The sequence below is a fragment of the Solanum lycopersicum genome, chromosome 2, assembly GCF_036512215.1.
Source record: "Solanum lycopersicum chromosome 2, SLM_r2.1".
Lineage (NCBI taxonomy): Eukaryota > Viridiplantae > Streptophyta > Magnoliopsida > Solanales > Solanaceae > Solanum > Solanum lycopersicum.
The window spans coordinates 56,025,433-56,049,013 of NC_090801.1; the positions used below are offsets into that span (position 1 = coordinate 56,025,433).

The 23,581-nt window shown below is 33.8% G+C and overlaps 3 protein-coding genes across 6 annotated transcripts; all 3 read right to left on the reverse strand.

Moving 5' to 3' along the window:
* Positions 1–1,377: 1,377 nt before the first annotated feature.
* On the reverse strand, positions 1,378–11,007 carry LOC101264590 (small RNA 2'-O-methyltransferase). 4 transcript variants are annotated; one of them, XM_010318646.4, is made up of 10 exons: positions 10,823–11,007; positions 9,706–10,019; positions 7,787–7,876; positions 6,863–7,320; positions 5,986–6,228; positions 4,671–5,587; positions 4,347–4,498; positions 4,154–4,270; positions 2,945–3,082; positions 1,378–1,977 (listed from the first exon to the last, which is right to left on the reverse strand). In XM_010318646.4, the coding sequence occupies exons 2-10, from the start codon at positions 9,976–9,978 to the stop codon at positions 1,555–1,557; spliced, it is 2,811 nt and encodes a 936-aa protein (XP_010316948.2). In that variant the 5' UTR covers positions 9,979–10,019; positions 10,823–11,007; the 3' UTR covers positions 1,378–1,554. The 4 variants fall into 4 exon arrangements, with proteins under 4 accessions (XP_010316948.2, XP_004233884.2, XP_010316949.2 ...); XM_004233836.4 differs by having other exon boundaries at positions 10,691–11,005; XM_010318647.4 differs by having other exon boundaries at positions 9,706–10,024; positions 10,823–10,936.
* A 4,775-nt stretch (positions 11,008–15,782) lies between these two features.
* On the reverse strand, positions 15,783–17,703 carry LOC101257038 (uncharacterized). Its single transcript, XM_004233106.5, has one exon. It carries the CDS (start codon positions 16,913–16,915, stop codon positions 15,890–15,892), a length of 1,026 nt encoding a protein of 341 aa, XP_004233154.1. The 5' UTR covers positions 16,916–17,703; the 3' UTR covers positions 15,783–15,889.
* A 78-nt stretch (positions 17,704–17,781) lies between these two features.
* LOC101256740 (dihydroceramide fatty acyl 2-hydroxylase FAH1) lies at positions 17,782–22,441 on the reverse strand. Its single transcript, XM_004233105.5, has 7 exons — positions 22,200–22,441; positions 20,581–20,650; positions 19,901–19,993; positions 19,523–19,719; positions 19,311–19,416; positions 18,615–18,761; positions 17,782–18,210 (listed from the first exon to the last, which is right to left on the reverse strand). The coding sequence occupies exons 2-7, from the start codon at positions 20,629–20,631 to the stop codon at positions 18,094–18,096; spliced, it is 711 nt and encodes a 236-aa protein (XP_004233153.1). The 5' UTR covers positions 20,632–20,650; positions 22,200–22,441; the 3' UTR covers positions 17,782–18,093.
* Between the last annotated feature and the right edge of the window lie 1,140 nt (positions 22,442–23,581).

Here is a 23,581-nt window from a genome sequence, read left to right on the forward strand (position 1 = left end):
ATGGTAAGTCTTGTTTTAAAAAAATAAATTCAAATAAAGTTGGTTTAGTAAAATATAACTCTAATAAAATTTTTAATGTTTTTTTTTAGGGATCGGATGAAAGTGTAACAGATATCGCTTATATCCCCGTGAAGAATCGTCGACAAGGAGGCTTTACTCCCACTTTCTTCATATTTGGTACTAAACTAGTGTTCAAAATGAATACTTATCACGTAATTTTCAACCAAACATCAGAAAATATTTTCTACGATACACACTTAATTAAATGTGATTTTGCAGGAATGATGTTGTTGGATAACATAGGATTTGTGGCAAATATGATGAGTTTTGTTGTGTATTTTGCATCAGTTATGCATTTTTGATTTAGCTGGTGCTGCAACTAATACAACAAACTTTTTGGGTACTGCTTTTTTGCTCACTATCTTCCCATCATTGGTAAATTTTACATTTTCATCAGTATATATTGTAGTATATTATGTTGCATGGGATGCAAATCTAGGGACATTACGTTCGGACATGATTTGAAGTTGAAATTTTATTTGAAAATGTAATTTAAATTTCAGGTTTTGTATTTTTTTAAAGTAGCGGAGCCCACTTATGACCAAGGTTCATCCAAACCCCCTTAGATAGAAAATTTTACTATACTCCCACTGTCCCGTTTTATGTCACTTTTTTACTTTACGCTACATTAAGAAATGATATAACTCTACCCTTTTACCCTTATTGAATGTTTTTCTTAAGTCAACTTTATAATAAATGATGAATATATTTTCAAGATTAATTGATTATTCTATCAAGGGTATAATAAGCAAAATATGGTAATTTATGCACAAATTTTATAAAATGACAAGTATTGTAGTCCAGCTATTTATAGATAGCTATGACATATAAAATGAAACGGAGGAAGTAGTTTTTTATTTTTTTAAACTTAGATGTTGGTACTCTCCTTCGGCTAGTTTGTGTATCTACTTTGATTTTAAACCCTTTTAGTGAAAATTCTGAACCGCGCCTTCCACAAACACAACAATTCAGGCAAGTGTTTCATGTTCAATGCAACAATTCAAACATTTTGATTTTAAACCCTTTTAGTGAAAATTCTGAACCGCGCCTTCCACAAATACAACAATTCAGTGTTTCATGTTCAATGCAACAATTCAAACCGTTTGATTTTAAACCCTTTTAGTGAAAATTCTAAACCGCGCCTTCCACAAACACAACAATTCAGGCAAGTGTTTCATGTTCAATGCAACAATTCAAACTGTGTACTGTTATGAACAGAAACTTCTTCAACCAGATATGTCTGTCTGTAACTATGAGTATGACCTCACAACATACCATATCTCTACAAGTGAAGGTTAGAGAAAAATGGAACAAAACTAAAGTTCAAGTATAAAACTTTCTAGTCATGAGTTAAGGAGTATTGTTTGTACCTTTCTAAGCAATGTATATAATTTCTACTACAATTTCAAGCATATTTAGGTAAGGATTACAAAATTCCTATAGCTTCTGGAGTCCACATCACTAACCAAAATGAACTGTTGTTAAAATCATCAACTATTTATTGTCACTACTCCATTCCCATATAACATCATAGTGTTCAGGAAAATCTGCATTCACGGGACTGCGATCGTTTCTTCTAAAAACAGCAATTTGGGAGGCAAATCCTGGTTCTTTGTTAGCTTCTCCCCCAACACCACTGAACACGACATCATAATTATGCCTTAAAGCTAGCTCAGATGCCCATTCACAGAACTGCTGTCTAGTCCACTCAAACTTGTGATCGTGATTGCGGAATTTGCATAACTGCTGCTGGCTCTTCTCATCTGGGTCATCCTCCTGGTATTGGGGAGTAGATTTCTGGAGAATCACATTGTATTCATAATTGGGAGTGGAGACTATAAGAATCTGTGGACAAAATGAACGGAGAACAATATCCCCAAACAAACATGCGTCCTGTTCCTCCATGTGTTCAATCACCTATAGTTGATCAAAATTCCCAGCTATGTGTTAATGCTATAAAGATTCTATGGAGGAAAGAAAAGACAGAATCCAAAAATATATAATGCAGAAAATATCACACTTAACACAACATAAGTGCCAATAAAGAACGTTGGAAGCATCATTGATGCATCACTCACCTCCCTAGCAAGACTAATTTCTTCAAACTTAGAGATTATGTGTTTTAAGTGGTTAGACACTACTGAACTACTAGAAAATATCATCACATCATTATTCATAGTGAAACTAAAACAAATTAAATTGAACCAATCATAACGATAAGAACCACCCGCTCCAATATAGTTCATCACATAGGAGTAGAAATATTGAAGAAATCTGCCAGCACTATACCCATAATGAAAACTCAGTTTCTAATTTCCCCTCCCTCCCTTCCTCCCTCGTAATGAGTGCTAAGCTCTGTACTCTTCTGGTAGGCGAATGAACGTGCCATATCTCTGCCAGTTTTCAGATGTCAAGGAAGCAGAAAAACCTGTCTGCTCTCTGCTATAAATCAAATACATACAAGTTTTGAAGATGCCACTTACACCAGCCTCTAACTTAAGATAATGGCAAGGTTCAGAAAACGGCTTCCTCTGAATAAACACTTCAGATCACATACTATTTACTGCTCCAGAATATCTACCTTCTGACCTCAAATACTAATACACGAGTACATGATATCTAACACACTAAACCATCTATAGCGATCAAGTTGACAGATCATATCACAGAGTTCACCGATCAACTCAGTTGCTTCAATGAAAAATACTGTACATATAACCAGCCATAGACTTCATTTTGAGGATGGATATAAAGTTCATCAGCAGTTTTACACAAATATTTCATGAAACTCGAAATGCCCGGAAGTTGATCTTTTTAAAGAAAAAAAAAATCAGTACAACATCTTAAAAGCTATGTAACAATCAATAGAAGAGAAACTGATTACCTCCAAGCAGGTTGCAATATCATATCCACACAACCGAGAATCACAAGACAAAATCGAACCATCATATAGTATTGCAGACTTGATACTGTTGATTGGTTGTTCAGCTTCTATATTTCCATTGAGTTTTGAATGAAGTATCTGGAAGTTAAAAATTATCTTAGGTGAAACCATAAATAAAAGTCTAATAATAATTTGAGACCGGTAATGCATGTGACTGGTCTTCTTTTTGGCCTTCTTTTGATGATTAACATTTTATACAAACAAAACCGCAACAATACATTGTTGCAGTGGGTCACATCAGGTTCTAAAAAGTGTTTCAGTATCCATATCCAGGAACTTTACAAAAGTCAGTTCCCACCTACTCTAATTCGAGAGATAACTGAGGAAGTCCTAAAAGCTATCAACATCATATACATTCTGCATGTGGTAGACACTAAGTATAGAACTATGCTCCATCAGTGCAAAAAATTTAGAAGTTAATTGTAGTTTTTAAAGATCTTCAGAATTTTTTTAGCATCTTGAGCTGACATTTTTGACCTCATTAGTTTAACTGTTCTGATAGTCTAAAAACAACCAATGATATTGATGATGGTATGAAGTTGCTTTCCATTCCAAAAAGAAAAAAAGGAGAAAAGATCTTTTTCACTTCCATGTAATTCATTACATGAAACTATTTTTCCAGACTCTATAACCATATACCACCACAAATTAAAAATATTATCTACTTCGGAGCTTCCAATGCCAGAATATGGATATAGAGAAAACCTATATCATGAACATATATATATAGCAAGGAAATAGACACACGTGCCTCAGTGTGCATATTTCATATAGATACTTTTGACAGGTAAAAGGACCTTGACATTTTGGCCTAGGAAACATCTTTCTAGCTTTGACAATCCAAATATAATGTCATTAACTATCAAATAGTAAAATGTCACACTGAAATTATAGGCTAAATTGGATTTAGTTGATGACACAAGATAATATCTTAATATTGGATTGACAGAAGATAACCATTGCAGTTCCTGAATTTTCTCACTTGAATAACAGGTTCAGTTTCAAACCTACGGTTAAGATAGAAAATGCACAAGCTCTGATTATCATTGCCAATAAAAAGAAATGCAGTAAAAGAATTAGTTATAGGTCAGTTACAGAGAGATTAGGATAGCAAAAAAGCAGTGTCAAAGGGCTGTGAATGCATCAGACCTTTGCAGCACGAGCAAGAGCTCTCTGTGAAATATCAACACCTGCTATTTTCTCAAGAGAGGTTTGATAAGCTAATAAAGACTCCAGCAGACTTCCAGAACCACATCCAAAATCAACCTGCAATGGACTACAGATCAGAACAAGCCCTTTAAATATCTAAAGAGACTGAAAAATCATTTGAAAAGGCTAATACCAAAGAAGCAGCACAAGATTCTCTAATGTGCTGCACCGCATATTCAACACGTTGTTTTGATAATGGGGGAGAGAATAAGGCCTGTTCCATTCTATCCTCCAGGGGTACTGTCACACGCAGCAAAGTGACTTCACATTTCATTAAGCAAGTACCTGCCTCCAGAGAGTCCAGAGAGGAGAGGGAACTTCAGATTACAGGAACACATCAGAAACTTTAAATGGTTTGGACACGATAAGTGATCAGCGGAAAGCATGTTCTATATTAGAAACCAATACAAATAGGGCAAAGCAATCAGAATAAAATGACACAGATGCCTAACTTTACCTGAAGACAATAATGAAATGATATTTGCAGAATCATGAGCCACTGCTAGAACAATCTCTTTTGCAGGCAATTCCATAGTAAAACATGCAGACTGGTCAACGGACATCTGTGTTACAACTGCTTCAAGAACAGGAGATACGGCTCCGCTGCCAATCTCAAACTCAAACTCTTCAGACCCTTCAAGATGTTCCATAATGCATTCCCTTTCCGTGGCTAAATATATCTTGTAAGTCACACACACCAAAGAACCACTAGATGGAGTCGTTCCAGATGATAATTCTTCTTCAAGTGTGTTATTCTGTACATTAGAGTAGCTAGGACACACGAAGTTTCCTGCTAGTGTTGCACTGCCCCACTGATATTTGGACAAAGTTTGACATAATGTGAACTCCTTAACAAGCTGTTGAGGATAAATAAGAATATCAAATCCCTTTGCAGATGATGTGATCTCTTCCACAGACATATCAACTTTATCAAGAAATCTATCCAACCATGAGAGAACTTTTAAGGCAGTACTATGCATTGCATCAATCTGTTTCTTATAAGATTCCTTTGGTGAACACAGCAGAATTAATTCCTGGCACTTGGAGTATATCTTCACTGTACATCTGTAGACTAGATTACACCCTTCTTGTGCTACAGCAGTAGCTGCAAGACCCCCTTCATTAGTTTCGTTTTCACCTGATGATGTATCCCTCAATCTTTTACGTCCAGGTAAATCTGGCAGAGGTTCAATGGAATCGCTTGAAAATACAGGTTCAGACAATCGATGCTGGCGGCAAAATGTACAGAGAATATCTCTTGGAAAAGAACCCCTCCAATTGCTTCTTGTTGTGAAAGCTGTGGGAAGTTCTGCAGCAAGTATTGCTTCTCTAGACAACTTGTAAATTCCACTGGGTATCTTGTTGGCAAGTAATCTTGATAGGAAAAAAAAAAGAGAAGAGAAAATGAGCCCCACTTTCTGTGCATTAAAAAAGAAGAAAGAAATAATTATGCAAAATCAACAATAGAAACTGCGCATCACGGATAAATAAAGAAGCCAAAAGGCAAACACAAAAATAAGAAAGAACAGAAATTCCTGAAGTACAACATTGTGACTTCAGGTGAGTGTTGGGCACCCTAAACTCATCATGCAAATCCACTGTCTCCATTATTTGACTCACCACACCCAGATGAAAGGAAGGAAACTTACTACAACGGCCATCACAATTCAAACATATTCTACATGTCAATCTGGTCTAGAATAAGCCAGACTATGTTTTGATTCAACCAGACTTTGCTGCCTAAAATCTCAAAAATGATGCCACGGACATACCTGTAATATGCACGCAAGGATAAATCTTCATAAAAAAGATCAGTAGATTTCCAAGTGTATCCTACAGACGCCAAAATTGCATCACCACATATTTCTTGACCAGATAGGTAAGTCGCGATGGTATTCACATATCCTTTAAATGAACTAGCTTGTTTCATATATAGCTCTGATGATGAACCAATTGTTGTGGACTCTGGAGCACAGAAGTACAACCTCGTTTCTGAGGAAGCTTTGCCAATAGTCCTGTAACAGTAAAAAAGGGTTCATCGTGAAAGCAAATGCTTGAGTCAAATGGAAAAAATTGTTTATTTAATCAAGCCTTTTCTTACATAACCGCAAAGCTAGCTTACAGCTCACATTGACCCAACCATCAAAAAAATTCCAATCCCCCATATATAACCACTTTATGGGGATGTTCTCGGTTTTGGTCATACAAGATTGTTGTCTAGCTTAACTACATAAATTCCAAGATGCATAGAGTATATATCATAGCAGCATTGGAAGAAGAAACCATACAATCTGTTAGAGAACTCTAGATAGAAGCATAGTCCGATACAGGTTTTAAAATGATCAGTTCAACCTTCATGGTTTTAGACAGGACTCATTGTACTTTTGAAATTTTGGGTTCAGATTTAATACTGGTTGAACAGTTAATGATTTTCACATGTATATTTAAACTCTGTCAAAAATAATGGGTTCATTTGGACCCCCAGCACAAAGGCTGCATCAACCACTGGATAGAAGCTCATTCATATACTTCTTACCATACTGGATTAAAATCAACTTCTGATCGCTATAAATCAAGCAGACTGTATTACAAAATTTTTACGCGCCAAACAAGGTACTAGTCCAATGCTCTGTGTATACTCTTTCTCACCTTGAAATCAGAACCTTAGAAGCATCCTTAACCCCTAATTCCTTTGCAATAACATCCAGGTAATAATTGCCAGAAGAGGCATTAAGTATCACAGGTTCCACAGTCTTCTCTGCTGAAGATGGAACACGTATTGCTTCAAATGAAATGCTCTCTGGGGAATTAGGTTCATTCTTTGGTAAAGATTGTATAATCTCAGGAGGGTGTGGAGTTAGCCTCTTCAATGACCGCTTCTCTTCAGAGAACAAGAGGGAATCTTCTAATCTCTTTGCAGCTTCAATAATAAGGGACATCACCAACGAGGGATTTGATTCCATTTCAGATGATATACATTTACATAAGCTATTGATCTTTGCATCAAACGTGGCAATAGCTACCAGAGGAATAAACCCATTGAGGTGACCTTCTCTCACCAACGCTGCTCTGAAGTGACCACTAAGTGGGTGAATTGCAGGAAGGAACTTTCATCAACAACCGGAAATGAAAAAAATGAACAGTAAAATTAAGATCAGTTAGGTAGTTCATTAGCTGCAGAAAAGTTGCATTTATGAATTACATCCTATTAGTCAAACCGTTCACATCATTTAAACCTACTCACACAAATAAGTCAGTAATCCTATTAATGAAAATGCAACAGAAAAAAATTAATAAACCTTTATGAGCATTAGATATTTCACAAACTCTAGCATGCATAAGATGTCATTTATCCTTGTTGAAACAAAGCTAATAAAACATAGTAGATTATTAGAAACCAGCTTCCCAGACAAGTTCCAATAATTTCATCAGATGCTTTCTTATGCTGATAAACATGTATATAAGTCAAAGTTCTCACTCGATCTCTCCATGGCTAGTTAAACTATGTAATATTTCAGCTGACTTCTCAAAAAAAATTGCATCACCACATTTTACACGAATAGAGTTGCATACCTCAATTGAAAACAAATATGATAGTCGACCAACCAATTCATCCCATGCTTGCTCCACAGTGAGATTAACTTCTTTAGGCTGGATACCTAGCTGCAGATAAACAACAACCACGAGTGGTCAATGCATTAGCTTGTCACTGACATTTGAAAATCTAAGATTCAAGCTGAGACAAAAATCAGAACTTGTCCACTTCATATGTTAAAACCAGTGTTTTGAACGGCGAGAAGCGACAAAAGGCGACAAGGGCCTGCCTCACCACTCGGCGAGGCGAGCAGCGAGGCGCTTGCCTTTTTGAATTAAGGCATCAATTAATACCAAAAATTAAAAATATTTAACTGCATACATAAATATCCAAAATCTTAATAGTAATAACACATATTAGCAAATATTCAATTCAAAAACCAATAGTAGTAAAACTTTAAAGACCAAATAATTCAAAATACAATACTAAAACTTTAAATGTCTATTCTTCTTCAAAACTATCCAACTCTTGAAGAAAGGAACTCAAAAAGAACTGAAAAAATCAAAAGAAGAAAAAAAAAAGAGGTATACCTCAGGTCCTCAGTGCAGCAGCACCTTGAAGATGATGGAAAACAGGAGAAGAGACGCGATCGGCAAATTTTGACAATAGAAGAGATCGCGAAGGGAAGAGGAGTCGGGGCGAAGGGATGGTGAAGGGAAGAGGTGTCGGGGCGAAGAGATGGTGAAGGGAAGAGGAGTCGGGCAGCAGCAAATTTTGAAAATAAACAAAAAAACCCTAATTTTGACTAATATTGTTAAGTCAAATCTTTTAAAAAAATTTAAATCAAAAAGGCGGCGCCATTTTTGTCGCCATAGGTCGCCTTTTTTGGGTCGCCTTGCCTCAGTGTGGAATGGAGAGAAGGGCTCGCATCGCATCGCCTCTCGCCTTTGGCGATGAGGCGCTCGCCATTCACAACACTGGTTAAAACTGATCACAAGAGCATGCAGAATTACAGATAAACAACAAACATGAGCTAATGATAAACTTCTCATAGATGTTTAAATATCTATGTGACAAGCATGAGCTAGTGCTGACCTTCTCATAGACATTTGGATATCTATGAGACAAGCTGAGAGAGAGAAAATTCATCAACTGCTCACTTCATTTGCAGTACTCTTTAAGAGAAATGAAGAATTTATGATAAAGAGTTGGTTGGTTCTACAACGGCACAACCTGAATTATCAGCAAAAGAGAAAGTAAAAAGTTGTTTCCTTGAGTAGAACCCGATTTAACCGAGTCCTAATATTTCTTTTTCTTTAGTACTGGGCTATTCTAGAGCCCCAAACAGTCAGGCCATTGTGGTAGTCAACAATAAAGGCAACATTCAAAACTATCTGATCCAAGGAGATACTCCATGAAATTAATTCTATGGAATGCAAAGGAAATAAGAAAGAGTGTCAATCAACTTCAACTTCAACATCACCACTGTCGACAAAAAAAGGGATTGCATTAAGTAACTAAAAGAACACATTTAATACAGAACACCCTTAATGTCAGACTATGCTCCAAAACACACAGTATTCTTGATCTAGCCATCACATGACATTGACAATTTTTATTTTTTTGATGACAAGGGAACCCGCAGCCGCTACCCTTTGGGTGCGCCCAGGGTAACCCCCGCTCCTATGCAATAACTTGCAAACCACATAGGAGGGTAACCTGCACTAGGCAAGCCTGGTACAACGAGCTTGACCAGAAGGCAAACCTCTTGCTTCCACTGGCAAGGGTTTTCGAACTTGAGACCTCCAACATGGAAGTCACAAGTCCAAATCATTGGCCACCCCGAATGGTCGTGACATTGACAATTCGACATCACCAAAACACACCTCCTATGGCAAAGCCACACTCCTTTCTGTCAAATATTTAAATAGCTCAAGAGCAGAGAGTAAGACAAAACCTGTTGTATAGCCTTCTCAGCAGCAGATTGCTCGGCATCCTTCTTTCTTCTGAAGGCTTCAGAGACTACTGAAAATTCTGGAAGTTGCAGAGAACAGCGATAGAGGCAAGGACCTCTCTGAGGAATCACTAAACCAGGACATCCATTTTGTACGACCTCTTGAACTTCCTCGACCTTATAGCATGCTTTAGTACCAAATTTTTGGTGTATGATAGCCTTAGGCGTGAAAGGTAATTTCTTTGGACCACTTGCTGGGACTTTTCCATTTTCCATAGCTTTGCCAGGGTAATTGAATACTTATAACAATTCAAATCCTACACTGAGAAAGTGTTTCAGTACTAATACTTGTAACAATATTAACGCCAAGAACACAGTCAATAGTTAATACCAACAATTCCCTAATTAGATTTGAATACTCATTCCATCGACAATAAGCCAGCAACAGGAGAAGTAACCATCTCCATCCACATGTTAATACTTAATTCAACAGCTAATCAGGTACTAAAGAAATCATAACATGTTTAGACTTTTCGACAGCAGCATATTCAGAGTCCACAAATAGATTCTTTTTTCTAATTTCTCCACACAACATTATAAAAAACATGGAATACATATACCCTTTTCTGCACCAAGCAATAACCATGGAATACACATACACACAGTATCAAAACACGCTGCATTTAAAGCAGTAATCTTATATGATTAACGAAAACTCTGTTTCTTAAGTACCACTTACATGTATAACAACACATAAACCAATCATTCTTTCACCACTACAAAACAAAATCAGTTTCTGGGTCCTCACCAAATGACAAGAATTCAAGAATCGGCAAAACCAAACCAACAAACAAAAAGTTATGCTTGTGGGTTGAGTGGTTATCTTTGAAAGATACCCTCAAAAGGAAAAAAGGACCCCAAGACTTACTTTACAAGATAGGTAAAATAGTAACAGAGAATCAAGAATGGCTGAAAAAAAAGATTGTACCTTTATATCAATTGGGGGTAGAGAAGGGTTACAAAGTGAGAATCAAACACCCATCAACAAGAAACCAAGAAAGATAGCACCTTTTACTAGCAATGATAACAGAGAATCAAGACAGGGTGAAGAAGAAAGTACCTAATACTGGCCAGGTAGATACACAAATGTGATTAGTGACATGCATAAATTGTGAATTTTGAAGAAGGGGTGAGTGTGAGGGTGGGGTGGGGGGTGGGGGTGGGGTGGGGGTTACAAATAAAGGGAAGATTGTTGTGGGAAAGAAAAAAGAAGAAGGAAGGGTTTTGGGAATTTGAAAAGATTATAATAATAATGGGAGTTGGGGGTTTTGGGTTCATATGATGGACTCATAGACTATTTTCGTCTTAAGAGAAATAACCTTTAAATTTGTTTTGAAGATATGGGTTTACGATGCTAAACATAAGAATGAATTGTTATGGGATCAATGAATTTTTTCTTTTCTGCGAACAGCCTATCAATTCAAATCACGTATTTTAAAATATGTCGTTACATTATATACATGCATTCGACTTTTCATTATTTTTGATGTTCCTTCTCGTGAGAGCCAGACAGGGAACTCCTTCACGCATTGCACACGACAAGGAAGCCTCCAAAAGTCCCGCTCAAATAATAATTTAAACATTATGAATTTACCATTTTAGCTTTATTAATCATCAAGTGGATGAATTAAAAAACTTAAGATTGTCAAGAAATTCTATATTTTTCAAAGTAATGAATTAAGGGTATAATAGGTAAATAAAAAATTATTTTTTCTTGATTTGTCAAAATTGATTAGTAAAATAGAAAAATTGGTTTAATATTATCGTTATATACCAATTTTAGTTCATTGTATTTGGATTTGTTGAACTTGATTGAAGGTCATCTGGAAACAACATATCTATTTTCACGAGATATTGATAAGGTCTACTACATTATATCCTCTCCATATTCGACTTTTGAAATTTCATCAACATATGTAAATACAAAAGATTTTAAAAAAAATAAGAGAAAACAACACTACTAGTCCCAGATTATTGCTATATACTCCCTCCGTCTCATTTAATGTGACAACATTTGACCGCACACGAAATTTAAGAAATAAATGAAGACTTTGAAATTTTACCAAATCACCCTTCAAAAAAAGTCAAAAAATAGAATCACATTTCTCTCTCCTCGTAAATGTATTGAAAAGTACTCATCTTTTCACTTTTATTTATCATGTTGCGCTTTTAAAAGTCAATTTGATTAATTTTTAAAGTTAAATAAGATTACATTAATTTGATATTTTAAACAAACAATTTAAATATTCGAAACTATATGAAATGTACTATATATTACACTTTTTTTGCACATCAATATGATGAAAATACATTTTAAAATGTTAGTCAAAGTTCTTATAGTTTGACTCTAAAATTATAAACCATGACAAACAATAGTGGACAGATGGAGTACTTTATTTAAAATTAAGTGAGACTAACAAGGGTAAAAAAGAAATTGTATCTTTATATATTTACCATATAAGGAAAAATGACATTCTTTTTGGACTGAGCAAAAAGAGAATGGTGTAACATAAAATGGAATGAAGAGAGTATCAATTTTATTTTCTTATAAGTATCTGAATTGGTTGAGCTTGAGTTTAAGTTTTTTTTCTATATAACATGGGAAAAGGGTCTGATATACCCCTCAACTTTGTCATATAGAACTGATATACCCCTTGTTATGAAAGTGACTCATATATACCCCTACTTGTAAACAAATGGCTCACATATACCCTTTTCCTCTAACGGAAATGAAAAAAAATATTATTTAAATATAAATTTTTATTATTTTTTTCTAATAAATATAATACCATATGAGTAAATTTAATCCTCGTCAAATATTTTTTTTGACCTTTTTGGTTTCAATTACTACTTTATAATTATTATTATGATAATCAAATTTATTTTTACTAATATTCTTGTAAAACTTATTGTAGATGATCAAATTTTTTCTTCGAATACAAAATTAAATTACAATACACACACAAAAAAAATAGTTTAATTTTTTTTCTTTAAACTAAGGAATGAAAGAAAAAAATAATAAGAATAAGAAACTCAAATAATTATAATAAAAGAAGTCAAAAAATAATTTATGTATGAAAAAAATTAAAATATACCTTGAACTTTGATAGAAGAATCATATATACCTCTAAATAATTTTTTCAAAAAAATTAAAAGTAATAAATATAAATTTAAAACTAATTTTTTAACTTCCGTTAAATGAAGGGTATATGTGAGCCATTTTGTAACGACAGGGGTATATGTGAGCCGTTTGTATAACGGTAAGGGCATATATGAACCACTTTTATAACGAGGGGTATATCAGCTTCAAATAACAAAGTTTAGGGGTATATCAGACCCTTTTTCCATATAACATTTCTCTACCTTCGTGAGGTAATGATAAGATGTACATAAATTTATATATATATATATATATATATATATATATATATATATATATATATATATATATATATATATATATATATATATATATATATATATATATCTTTTCTATACTCTCGATTTGTGAAATCTCGTAAATTTATGTTATTGTTGTCCAATTTTAATTCTTATAATCATTATTCTAAACACATCTAATCTTTAATTTAATAAAATAGAAAATTTTAGTCTTTTAATCAAGACAATTTTTTTTTTTAATGAGAATTTAATGATAATGCTCCTGAAATGTTGAGTAGGTTATGCTTAATACCTGTTATACATATTTGGTATTAGGATGAATAACAGGAATTTAGGAAATTAGTTGAGCCACATCAGAAATTAATTAATTAATACCGAGTTAGTTAAAGTTGTTAAGACTACTGTTGAAACAGTTAGTAGATATTTTTCTTTCAGCTAATTCAGTTCTAAATCCTATATAGTTCTGAATTGTAAAGGAAGTTCATCATGAATATATAATACAACTCATTTCTCTCTTAAAATCTGCATTTTCCTTCTTCTCTGTTTTTTCCATTGTTCTTAACTGTTCTTTAGCAGTTATTTCTTTCAATTCTCGAATTTTAGTTGATTCTTGCAATTGAGGTAACAATACCACGATAACAATAAATTCTATTCATTAATATTTTTTTAATGCTCTTTTAAGTCTAAAAATTAATTAATTGTGCTTAGATCAACATGGAGTACGGAGCCTAAAGGGTACAAAATATTAACAAAAATTTCAAAACGGTATATAAAATTTTATATTAACCAAAACGGCATAACCAGTTATAATTTTTTTTAAAAAATATGTAAATCACTCAGCGAATTTATAATTTTTTTTAAAAATATGAAAATCGCTGCGATTTTCCACAAATAATTATTTTAAAAAAATAAAATTTAAAGTAGCAATTTTATAAAAAAAAATATTATAACTTTTTTTATCTTATAAAATTGCTGCTTTAAAAAGAATTTTTTTTAAAAAAAAATTCCACATTGTTTCCACATTTATTTTAAGAAAAAAATTAAAAAAAATTTTTAAAAAAATTATACAAGTCGCTGCCTGGGCAACGACTTGCACATTTCAAAAAAAAAAATTCTATAAAAGTCGCTGCCCAGGCAGCGACTTCCAAATTTTTAAAAAAATCGCTGCCTAGGTAGCGATTTCATTTTTTTTTAAAAAAAATTCACATTTTGCAAAATCGCTGCCTCTGCAGCGATTTTGCTTTTTCCGGGGAAGTAAATCGCTGTTGATGCAGCGATTTTGCCGTTTTGGTTAATATAAAATTTTTCCGTACTCATCAATAACATATGGGCCAACGTTTGAATGTAATAATAATTCAAGAATTAAATATGTTATTTTCTCTAGAAATAAATTTATCTGTCAATGAAAATATACAAATATATCACTTAATTATTACTAATTAAGACATATTTTCTTTCTTATAATTTTTAGTTAACTAATGTTAAAGTGATTAGTTTTAAACGTAAATATTCATTATAAATAAATATTTACCCTTGTAGGAATTCATGTATCAAATAAAGCGTAATGGAGGATGAATGTAGTTTTTGGCTAAAAATTCATTTAATGCTAACGATTTATTAAATTTAAATTCCGACTAAGATGATTAAGATTTAAAATTACTTAACTATTAATCAAATATTTCAACTTTGAGCCCTACATAAAGATTTTGAATTATTTAAAACCAATATAAATATAAGTCATCAAATAAAAATCTAAAAAATAATTAATGCACCAACTTTCCAAGCATTTAAATTCCATCAGTACCATAATATTCCCTTCCTTTGGATCTATCTATTAATCAATTTGAAAATGGGCATGCTCATTTTAGTCGAGTCACAAAAAGGATTATGATAAGCTCTTAAAAGCTGTAGAATTTCATGTGTGAAGCATAGTGAAAATAACACAGATCTCCTTTTTTCAAATAGGGAAAGCCTTTTCGTTCCTTTTGGCCACGAGCATATCCCTCTTTCCTCCCTTTATCTAATTAAAAAAAAAGACATATAAAATCTAGTTTGAATGGGCATTTCGAGAAACTTAGAAGCTAAGTTGGTTGGTTCGATGAACTTTCAGCTTATTGGCGATGGTTCTTAAGCAACATATATTCATCGTAATTCGTAATACTCAAGTTTACCTCCTCTGGGTTAAAATCAACTTTTCTTTTTCCTAAAATACCTAAATTATTTTTAGGAAAAATGACAGAAATTCCATCTTTAAGTTCTCTTATTATCATTATCCCCTATTAGTTTTACAAATTTCTAAAATCCATTATTTTTGCACATCAAATTAAGGTATCAGCGCATCAAATGAATGTATCTCACACATCAGATTAGTGTATCATGTATAAATGAACATCTGATTAACGTATCATGTATAAAATGTAATGTATCTTACTTAATGATTAATGTATCTCGCATATCAAATTAATATCAGCGCTTATCAAATTCCTGTAGTGAGACAAATGATAATTTTGCCTTGAAAGTATGTGGTTTCTGTCCTTTGCACTTTTTTTTTTTACTTCAACACATGCTTGTGCAATTCAACAAGAACAAAAAATGAATGTCTTAAGTGATGGAAATATAAATTTTGGAGTTGTTGAATGCAATATAATCTCTTGTATCAGAAACTTTACAAGACAAAATACAAAAATCTCCAGCTAAAGCAAACTAAACTATCTAAATGGTCTGCAATTCACAGCTTTCCACAAATAAATTGAAAAATTCTAACTAAAGTTTTGAGCAAAACTTGTTTTGACATCATGCACCATGTTACTGTAAACACAAGCGCGAAAATCCGGCCTCCGGTAAGGCCAACAAGAACAACCAAAAGTAGATCAATACTAGCTGAACTCTGCTCTTTTCTGGTTATACTAGACACCTTAACAGTGGTTGCATCAAGCACTTCTTCAGCGCTCTTTCGAGCATCAAGTTGAGTTTCATCATCATTTTCCCTTACTGGGATCACCTGATTACTTATCTTCCTTTTGAACTTCTTTGCGATAAATCTCTTCATCTTTGATTTTTGAGATTTCTTTCGCTTGGATTCCAACAAGTCATGACTCCTCGATTCTTCTTCTGTTGAGTCTATTCCTTCGCGTATCAGATTATCATACCTACTGGACTCAGAGGAACTTGACTCTTCTTGCTGTAATCGCGTCTTGAAAACACAATCTTTTTCTTCTAACTCAACCATTTCGACTCCAGAGGATCTCCAGACTTGCTGTACCATCAAAAGACTCCTCCTTTGTGCTCCTGCAACAGTCATGATCCATCTATATACGCATTCACCCGAATACTCAATGAAGTACAACAAGAAAGCTGACATTGTTATTCCCATTACAAGTTTCTTTGTTCCTAAAACCAAAAACACCACCAGAAAGACCTTCAGAAGCGCGACTAACACCGTGTTTTTATCAACAGCTTCATCAAGATCAAATCTTTCATCTTTTTCCTGACACCCCTTTAACTCAGACTTCTCAAATATGCAACATACAGGGGAAGGTGGAGTCGAAAGAGAACTTAAAGGGAGCTCAGCCACCACTGGAGGAGCCCTCTTTTTCTTGGAAGTTTTCATGAACTTTCGACGATTCTTGACAAAAAGATCCACAAGGGAAGAAGGGAAACCAGTTTCCACCATAAGAGGTTTTTGAGAATGAATATGGTCCTTCACCAATTGAGATATACTTGTCTTCTTCAACTTCTTCCATGGAAAAGACATGTTTGAAGATAATCCAAATTCAGACTCAATAAAAATTCCCTCCAAATATTTAGTATCTGAGACAAGAAGCAAGAATATAACAAGGGTCAAGACATTATAGTGTTGGACTGTTGAAACATGGCATGATCTTGGACAATAATATATATAGATGGAAATTGAAGATTTATGTCTGGTCACGCGTATCGATTAGAAAATATAATTTTATTTTGGAAGAAACAGAGAAGGAGAGAGGAGAATATAAAGAGATGTTTCAATAAGGCATGTTTAAATTCTAAATCATTGGAGGAAGGTGCTGTGAAGCATAAAGTAGAAACACTATAATTAGAGGTCCTACTATGGTGCCAAAACTTTTTTCTCTTTTTTTCTTTTCAATGTACACACAGGCAACACTGTCCATCTCCTTTTCAATTTGATTGACCTATTTTGAATTGACACATAGTGTAAGAAACTCAACATGTCATATGAAAAGTTGAAACTGAAGAGTTGTTAAAAAAAAGGAAAGAGTCGTTCTTTTTTAAACGAACTGAAAATGAAAGTAGGTCAAACGAATTGAAACGAGGGAGTGTAAACTATCTTTTGTTTTCAGTCTTTGTATTCTTTCTTATGTGGGGGAGGAAAGAGAAAATTAGGTAAGAAGCAACATTATGCCTCATGATACACATGCTTGATATGAAAATATATATTCCCACACTCAAATAATTCCATTACATTTGTGATGTGTGTGAACAATTAGAATTGATGCACTCCCACTAGTAAATTGTCACACTCCTCCAAGTATACTTTTTTTTTAAAGACAAGATAGTTCTGTTTCCTTTTAAACAATCCAGTTAATCAAGTTACTACACAGAGAAAAGAAGAAGAGAGAATTTGTTGCATGAATCAACAGGATTTTTCCAATTGCCAAACTGGTACAAGGTACAAATAAATGGCCAACATACAGCCCAATGATAAAATTAAATACAACCTAGATGGACTGATGAGCACAATTGTTTCGCAGCACGGTTACGTAACCCTTACACAAGTTGTCACAAGGATGGAATGCCAAGTTCCAATTAAACTGTAGCATGAACATAGTGGCAAAATGAAAAGACTGGAACTGGATTTCAAAGAAAAAAATAATAATTCTAACCCTTCTAATAAAAAGTACTTAGTGCTGTGATTCTCCTATCCGAAGGGAATCATCTGTTCTTGGCTGATTTTGAATGTGGTAGAGTTCCAAACACTTTGTCCCAGAAGGAAGAGGTGATACCAAAACCTTTGTTCTGGATACGAAAATGATGATTCAAGTGATATTTCTGTGAAAGAAGGGCAAAAGATCACTTGTTAGATCATAGAACAGGTTGAACACTGCATCTTATCGAGATTCATAAATTGAGATGAAAATATCACTTCAACACAACCCTAACCCACGATAAACCCCAGGCAGACACTTCTTAATTACCGTTAAGACAGGATTGAACCACAAACTATAACCTGAAACAACAGTTTCTACTCTCAAGTACCACAAGTGAAAACATAATTTGCAATGGTATAACGATTCTCCTGTTAGTAGTTGAAAAGGTTAAAACAAAGAAACCAGCAGGGTCTAAAAAATATCTTCTCAAACACATTATTACACCTGACAGGAGACATCACCAAAAACTCTCTGAAAAACCACAATGAAGCCGTTGGGGAGATGTTAACAAACATATCCTCTTACCTTGAGATTTTTAGGCACTTCAACTGTTGGTTGCCCGTGATGCAAGTAGTAGTGGGTTACATCATACATAACATAGCCCAATAAACCGCCTCCAAACAAAGCAGGAGCAGTAGTGGGAGTTGCCAGCAATTTGATCAAGTTCCAGAACTGCAATTACAAAGTACAGTATCAAAAGCAAATAATCATTGCTCTTCAGCACACCCCCAAAATTCAGCATAAGTGTAGTCGTGATCAATGTCATTTGGGGAAAGCAAATAATAAGAGCCTATGATTTTCAACTTGCAACATTTTGTATAGAAACTACCAACTTTGACTAGCTGTTGATGTAGACTAGTATTATATCCCTTTAGTTGCTACGGCCATGTAGACTCTTCCAAAATTAAACTAGAATTTGTCAAGTGGATTTTCATGTAATATCTGATGTATACCCTCCAAGTGCTTAATTCTTTTTAGTGTTTCTCTTCAATAATTAGGCAGATGAAATGGCCTTGCCAATGCATTGCTTGACCTCCGAAAACCATATGTAGCAACAATTGACGAATGGAGAGAGTAATTATCTTTTATTTCACGAAAAGCGGTTTTAACCATTTGAAATTGGGATCTTCTAGATTTGTGTGAAATTACAAAAAATCAAAAAACAAACAAGGTTCTCAGGATAAAATATAAAACAATGCTAAGATATTAAATCTCACGTACTGGTACGAGGAGAATAGCCGTTGCAGCAGGAGGAAAAACCAGCCGTAGACCATCCATGGGATGCTTATGATGACAGCCATGAAGAAGATAATGAATTGTGTTTCCCCTGTAACAAAAGATCAGTTTAAGCACACAGGAATAAAGAACCTGAAGCAGAGGGCTAGAAGAACATTCCCTTCTCAGGTTACTAAAAGAACAGGGAGAGCACTAACCAATAGCTCGTTGTATTGATATGGAAAAGAAAACGATGAAGAGTGTATTCCATCAGTGTCCAGATGAAAATGCCAAAAACCACCAACAGTGCCACCTCTGGAACAGTACGACCCATACGGATAGAAACAGAGATGCTATAGCACACAACTGGAAGCCATATGGTAGGAATTGCCCACCAAACTGTGCGAGTCAGAAACTGTTTCACAAATTAAAGGTATCAATATCTTATGTACATAGTCAGATGATGTGAAAATGAATTATTTCACGTGGGGTGGGGTATTTGTATGGGACACAATCTAGCAAGTTTTATATCAATCTTGTCTTACATAGACACGTATGGAAAATGAAAAAATGAATAATTCTAACAGTAACTATACCTCCCAAAAGTCACTAGCAAAAAATCGAGGACCTTCCTTGCTGACAATGGGCTGGTGAACCCACTCTTGATAAGCTTCTCCAAGGTGGCCAACCTGAGAGCACATTTGGCCAGTACTATATTAATGAGAGTGGAGGAAAATATTGAAGTAATAACCAAAAAGAGAGTTTCATAGAGAAAGCATCATATCAGAGTTGAAAAGCTAAATAGTTAATGAGTTTGGAATTCTTGCAACTTTAAGAATAACATAGAGAATAATATTTAGCAGTGAACTCCATCGAATAATTTGAAATGCCCCAAATGGAAAGAGTGTCACGTAATTGGAGCAAATGAATTACTATACAACTACTACTATTACTACACCTTAATCCTAAGCTAGTTGGGGACATGGAGTATGGTATATGAATCCTTACTAGAAGTTTCTATATTTCGTAGTGGCATATACATATGTCAAATTGGATTAAAAGACCTCTAGAAAGCATAAGACAAGAGTAAACATATTAATGTGGCTAAATATAGTCCCAACTCCCAACTATAAGGTGGACTAAAAATATTCTTTAACATTATTTAATAAATATGAGAAGAAATGTAGTTAAAAAACCATTTACTTCCCCCAAGTTAGGTAATAAATAAAATAGGACGGAAGAAAATAAATATAAGATGTAGATTGTAGAGTTTTACCTGGTGTACAAGTGGCTTATCTAAATCCACAGTGAAGCCTTGTGCAACCATCGTGGACACCAGCTAATTGCTAGATATAGCAAAGGAAACAGAATGTAGTTAGAAGGCTGCTAAGATATGTTTCTACGTGAGATATTCAATAAGAAGTTCAAGAGCACCTATTGAGATGAGAACAGTTCCAATAAAGAAAATAGAAGACAGATCATATAGCCATCCACAAGGTCCTATTTGATGATTTTATCTTTAAAAAATTTACTCGTTAACACATCTTGGCGCTTGGTGAGTTATTCCATCTCTTTGGGCATTTAAGCTAATTAAGTAGCTCCACGATTGAGTCCAGACAAGATTTCATGTTATATTTACTTCAGGGTGCTCCTGGAGAACTACTAACTCAACCAAATATAGCTTGGCCTACTTAATTGCAACTATTTTCAAGGTAACTTTTGGTAAACTGTGCAATGCACATTTCCTTTTTTATATGAGACAAGAGTATTTGATCAAGCAAACATCAAATAACTTATATATGATGTCAAATGAAATTGCAAAAATCAAGAAAAAAAGAAGCGATGAGTCCATATATCATTATTTTACTCTCATTCAAATGAAACAACAGTAAGAGCTTCACAGTAACCATAAATTGTAAATAAACAAGCAAGAAAAGAGATTGCAGAAAGTATCAACTCAGGCTCGAATATTTAAAATTTTGCCCTCAAGCACACAAGCTATCGATTTTCATAACATTCAGTTTATAGAAGAATGCATCAATTTTTCAGTATATCAGTCTTAGCAGATTGGCAGAAAAAAAATACTTGAAAATGATCTCCTTTACAAACATGAAATGAATGTATCAATTATCATTTTTACAGGCAGAGAAATTCATACATTCTCAAATCACCTTCAGATTATCTTTTTATGTTCTTTGACCCAAAAAAAAAAGAATAACAAGACACAAAACGTAATCGATTAGTTAAATCACACCGTAGATTTGATAATATTAAAGCCCCAATGCATAAAATACACAAAAGCAACTTGCTTAAAATCATATACTTGGATCAGTCATGACATCTATAAGCCTTTAATTCTTCAAGTAAACATCATGAATTACATCGAAACCCTTGTAAATACATAAAGAACTTCAACAATTCAATTTACAAATATACAACAACAACATACCCATTGAAATCCCACAATTAGGGTCTAAGGAGGGTTCATATTGTATGCAGACCTTACACCTCAGATTCAATTTACATATATGAACTTCAATAATTCAATATACATGTAAAGATACATAAAGAACATCAAAACCCTTGTAGATACATAAAGAACTTCAACAATTCAATTAACAAATATACAACAACAACAACATACCCATTGAAATCCCACAAGTAGGGTCTAGGGAGGGTACATAGTGTATGCAGACCTCACACCTCAGATTCAATTTACATATATGAACTTCAATAATTCAATTTACATGTAAAGATTCAATTTTTTTTGTACATTCACACCACCAGACATTAAAAAACCATAAATCTCAAAACCCCAAATACTCTAACAACAGAGATCTATTTCACAAATGGCCAAAACCCAACCATAACAAAGAGAATCAAGAAGATACTTACATAGAAAAATGCAGATTTTTTTTTGCTCAATTGAAAGGATCCCTAAGTGGTGCCCTCTCTATGTGCAGACCACAAAACACTCTACTGCTGGCTGTGTGATGTTGATTGAATATTTTTAGTTGTTTACTTTACCTTTTCTACTCAATTTGCTTCAGTTTATATTGAAAGATATCGACCGCATACTAATTGTCTTGGGGCAATTGGGTAAAAATACGGTTAACACTTGCCAGTCTGGTCACAACTCACCCCATCTTTGCATGTGTTTCAAATATTATTACTAACAACTTTGAATTTTTGTCAATAAATCGCACTAGGTAGGTTCGATGAGATAAACGTGATCGAAAGGATCAATATTAAAATCAATTTTTAATTACGATAAGATACTACTTATTGGATTAAGTCATCTATTACTTTTCATTATTTAGCAGGGATGAATATATTTTCGAACTATTATAAATGATATATAGATAAATCTCTGTTATATTTTTGGGACATTGGTGTCCCTATCATCCAAAAACTAAATCATACAAGTCTTTCACTTTAACAGAAGACTAAATAGGGACACGTGACACAATCTTATCCGTCGCTCTGATTTTAATAAATATTGGGTCAGTGGATGATATTACGACACGTGTATGTCTGTTAGTATAAATTATATATATGTTCTAGTTTCTGGATGGCAAGGGCACCAATGTCCCAAAAGTATGATAGATAGTATCTGCATATTATATACGATAGTTTGGGGATATATTTGTCTTTTTTTCCTAATTTAAATGAGGAATTAAAAATCTCAAGACTATCTAATAGAATTAACTTGTAAATATTTCATTAGTTTAGGGACTAATTACTTAGATACTTTTGAGATTGTTATATCACATATTTTATTAGATTTTGGTACATTCAAATACGTTTAGATATATGCATCTCATGTACACAAGGTTAAAAATTATGGTGTAATTTATTGTAAATACACAGTATCTAAGTGTATTTGCAAGTATTTGAGATATATAACTCTCCTATGTATTTGAAATCCGAGATACATGTAAATCACAACAAATACATAAAGATACATGTATCTAGTGTGATTTGCATGTATATGAGATACATAGACAAATCTCTTGCCTCTCTTCTATTCTTGTTCGTCTCTCTTCCTATTTCAGTGTATCTGGTAGCGAAAATATGAAGCTAAAAGTTTGTTTGTCATTGTTGTTGGGGTCCAGAAGCAATTATTTTGATGAAAAAGCATATTTTTGAAAAATTAGGCGTTTGACAAACCAGTAAAACTCTTTTTAAATGGAAGCAAAAATAGTTTTTCCGTTGTTGGGAGGAAGAAAATTTCAAGATTAAAGTATTCCTATATATATATATATACATATATATAC

Coding starts and splice junctions, on each gene's coding strand:
- LOC101264590 (XM_010318646.4), bottom strand. CDS start 9,978: ATGGAAAATGGAAAAGTCCCAGCAAGTGGTCCAAAGAAATTACCTTTC. Junction 7,321..7,786: donor CATATTTGTTTTCAATTGAG/GTATGCAACTCT, acceptor TGTTGATGAAAG/TTCCTTCCTGCAATTCACCC. Junction 1,978..2,944: donor ATATTGCAACCTGCTTGGAG/GTAATCAGTTTC, acceptor GATCAACTATAG/GTGATTGAACACATGGAGGA.
- LOC101257038 (XM_004233106.5), bottom strand. CDS start 16,915: ATGTCTTTTCCATGGAAGAAGTTGAAGAAGACAAGTATATCTCAATTG.
- LOC101256740 (XM_004233105.5), bottom strand. CDS start 20,631: ATGGTTGCACAAGGCTTCACTGTGGATTTAGATAAGCCACTTGTACAC. Junction 19,720..19,900: donor TTGCTAGTGACTTTTGGGAG/GTATAGTTACTG, acceptor TTTGTGAAACAG/TTTCTGACTCGCACAGTTTG. Junction 18,762..19,310: donor CGGCTATTCTCCTCGTACCA/GTACGTGAGATT, acceptor TTGTAATTGCAG/TTCTGGAACTTGATCAAATT.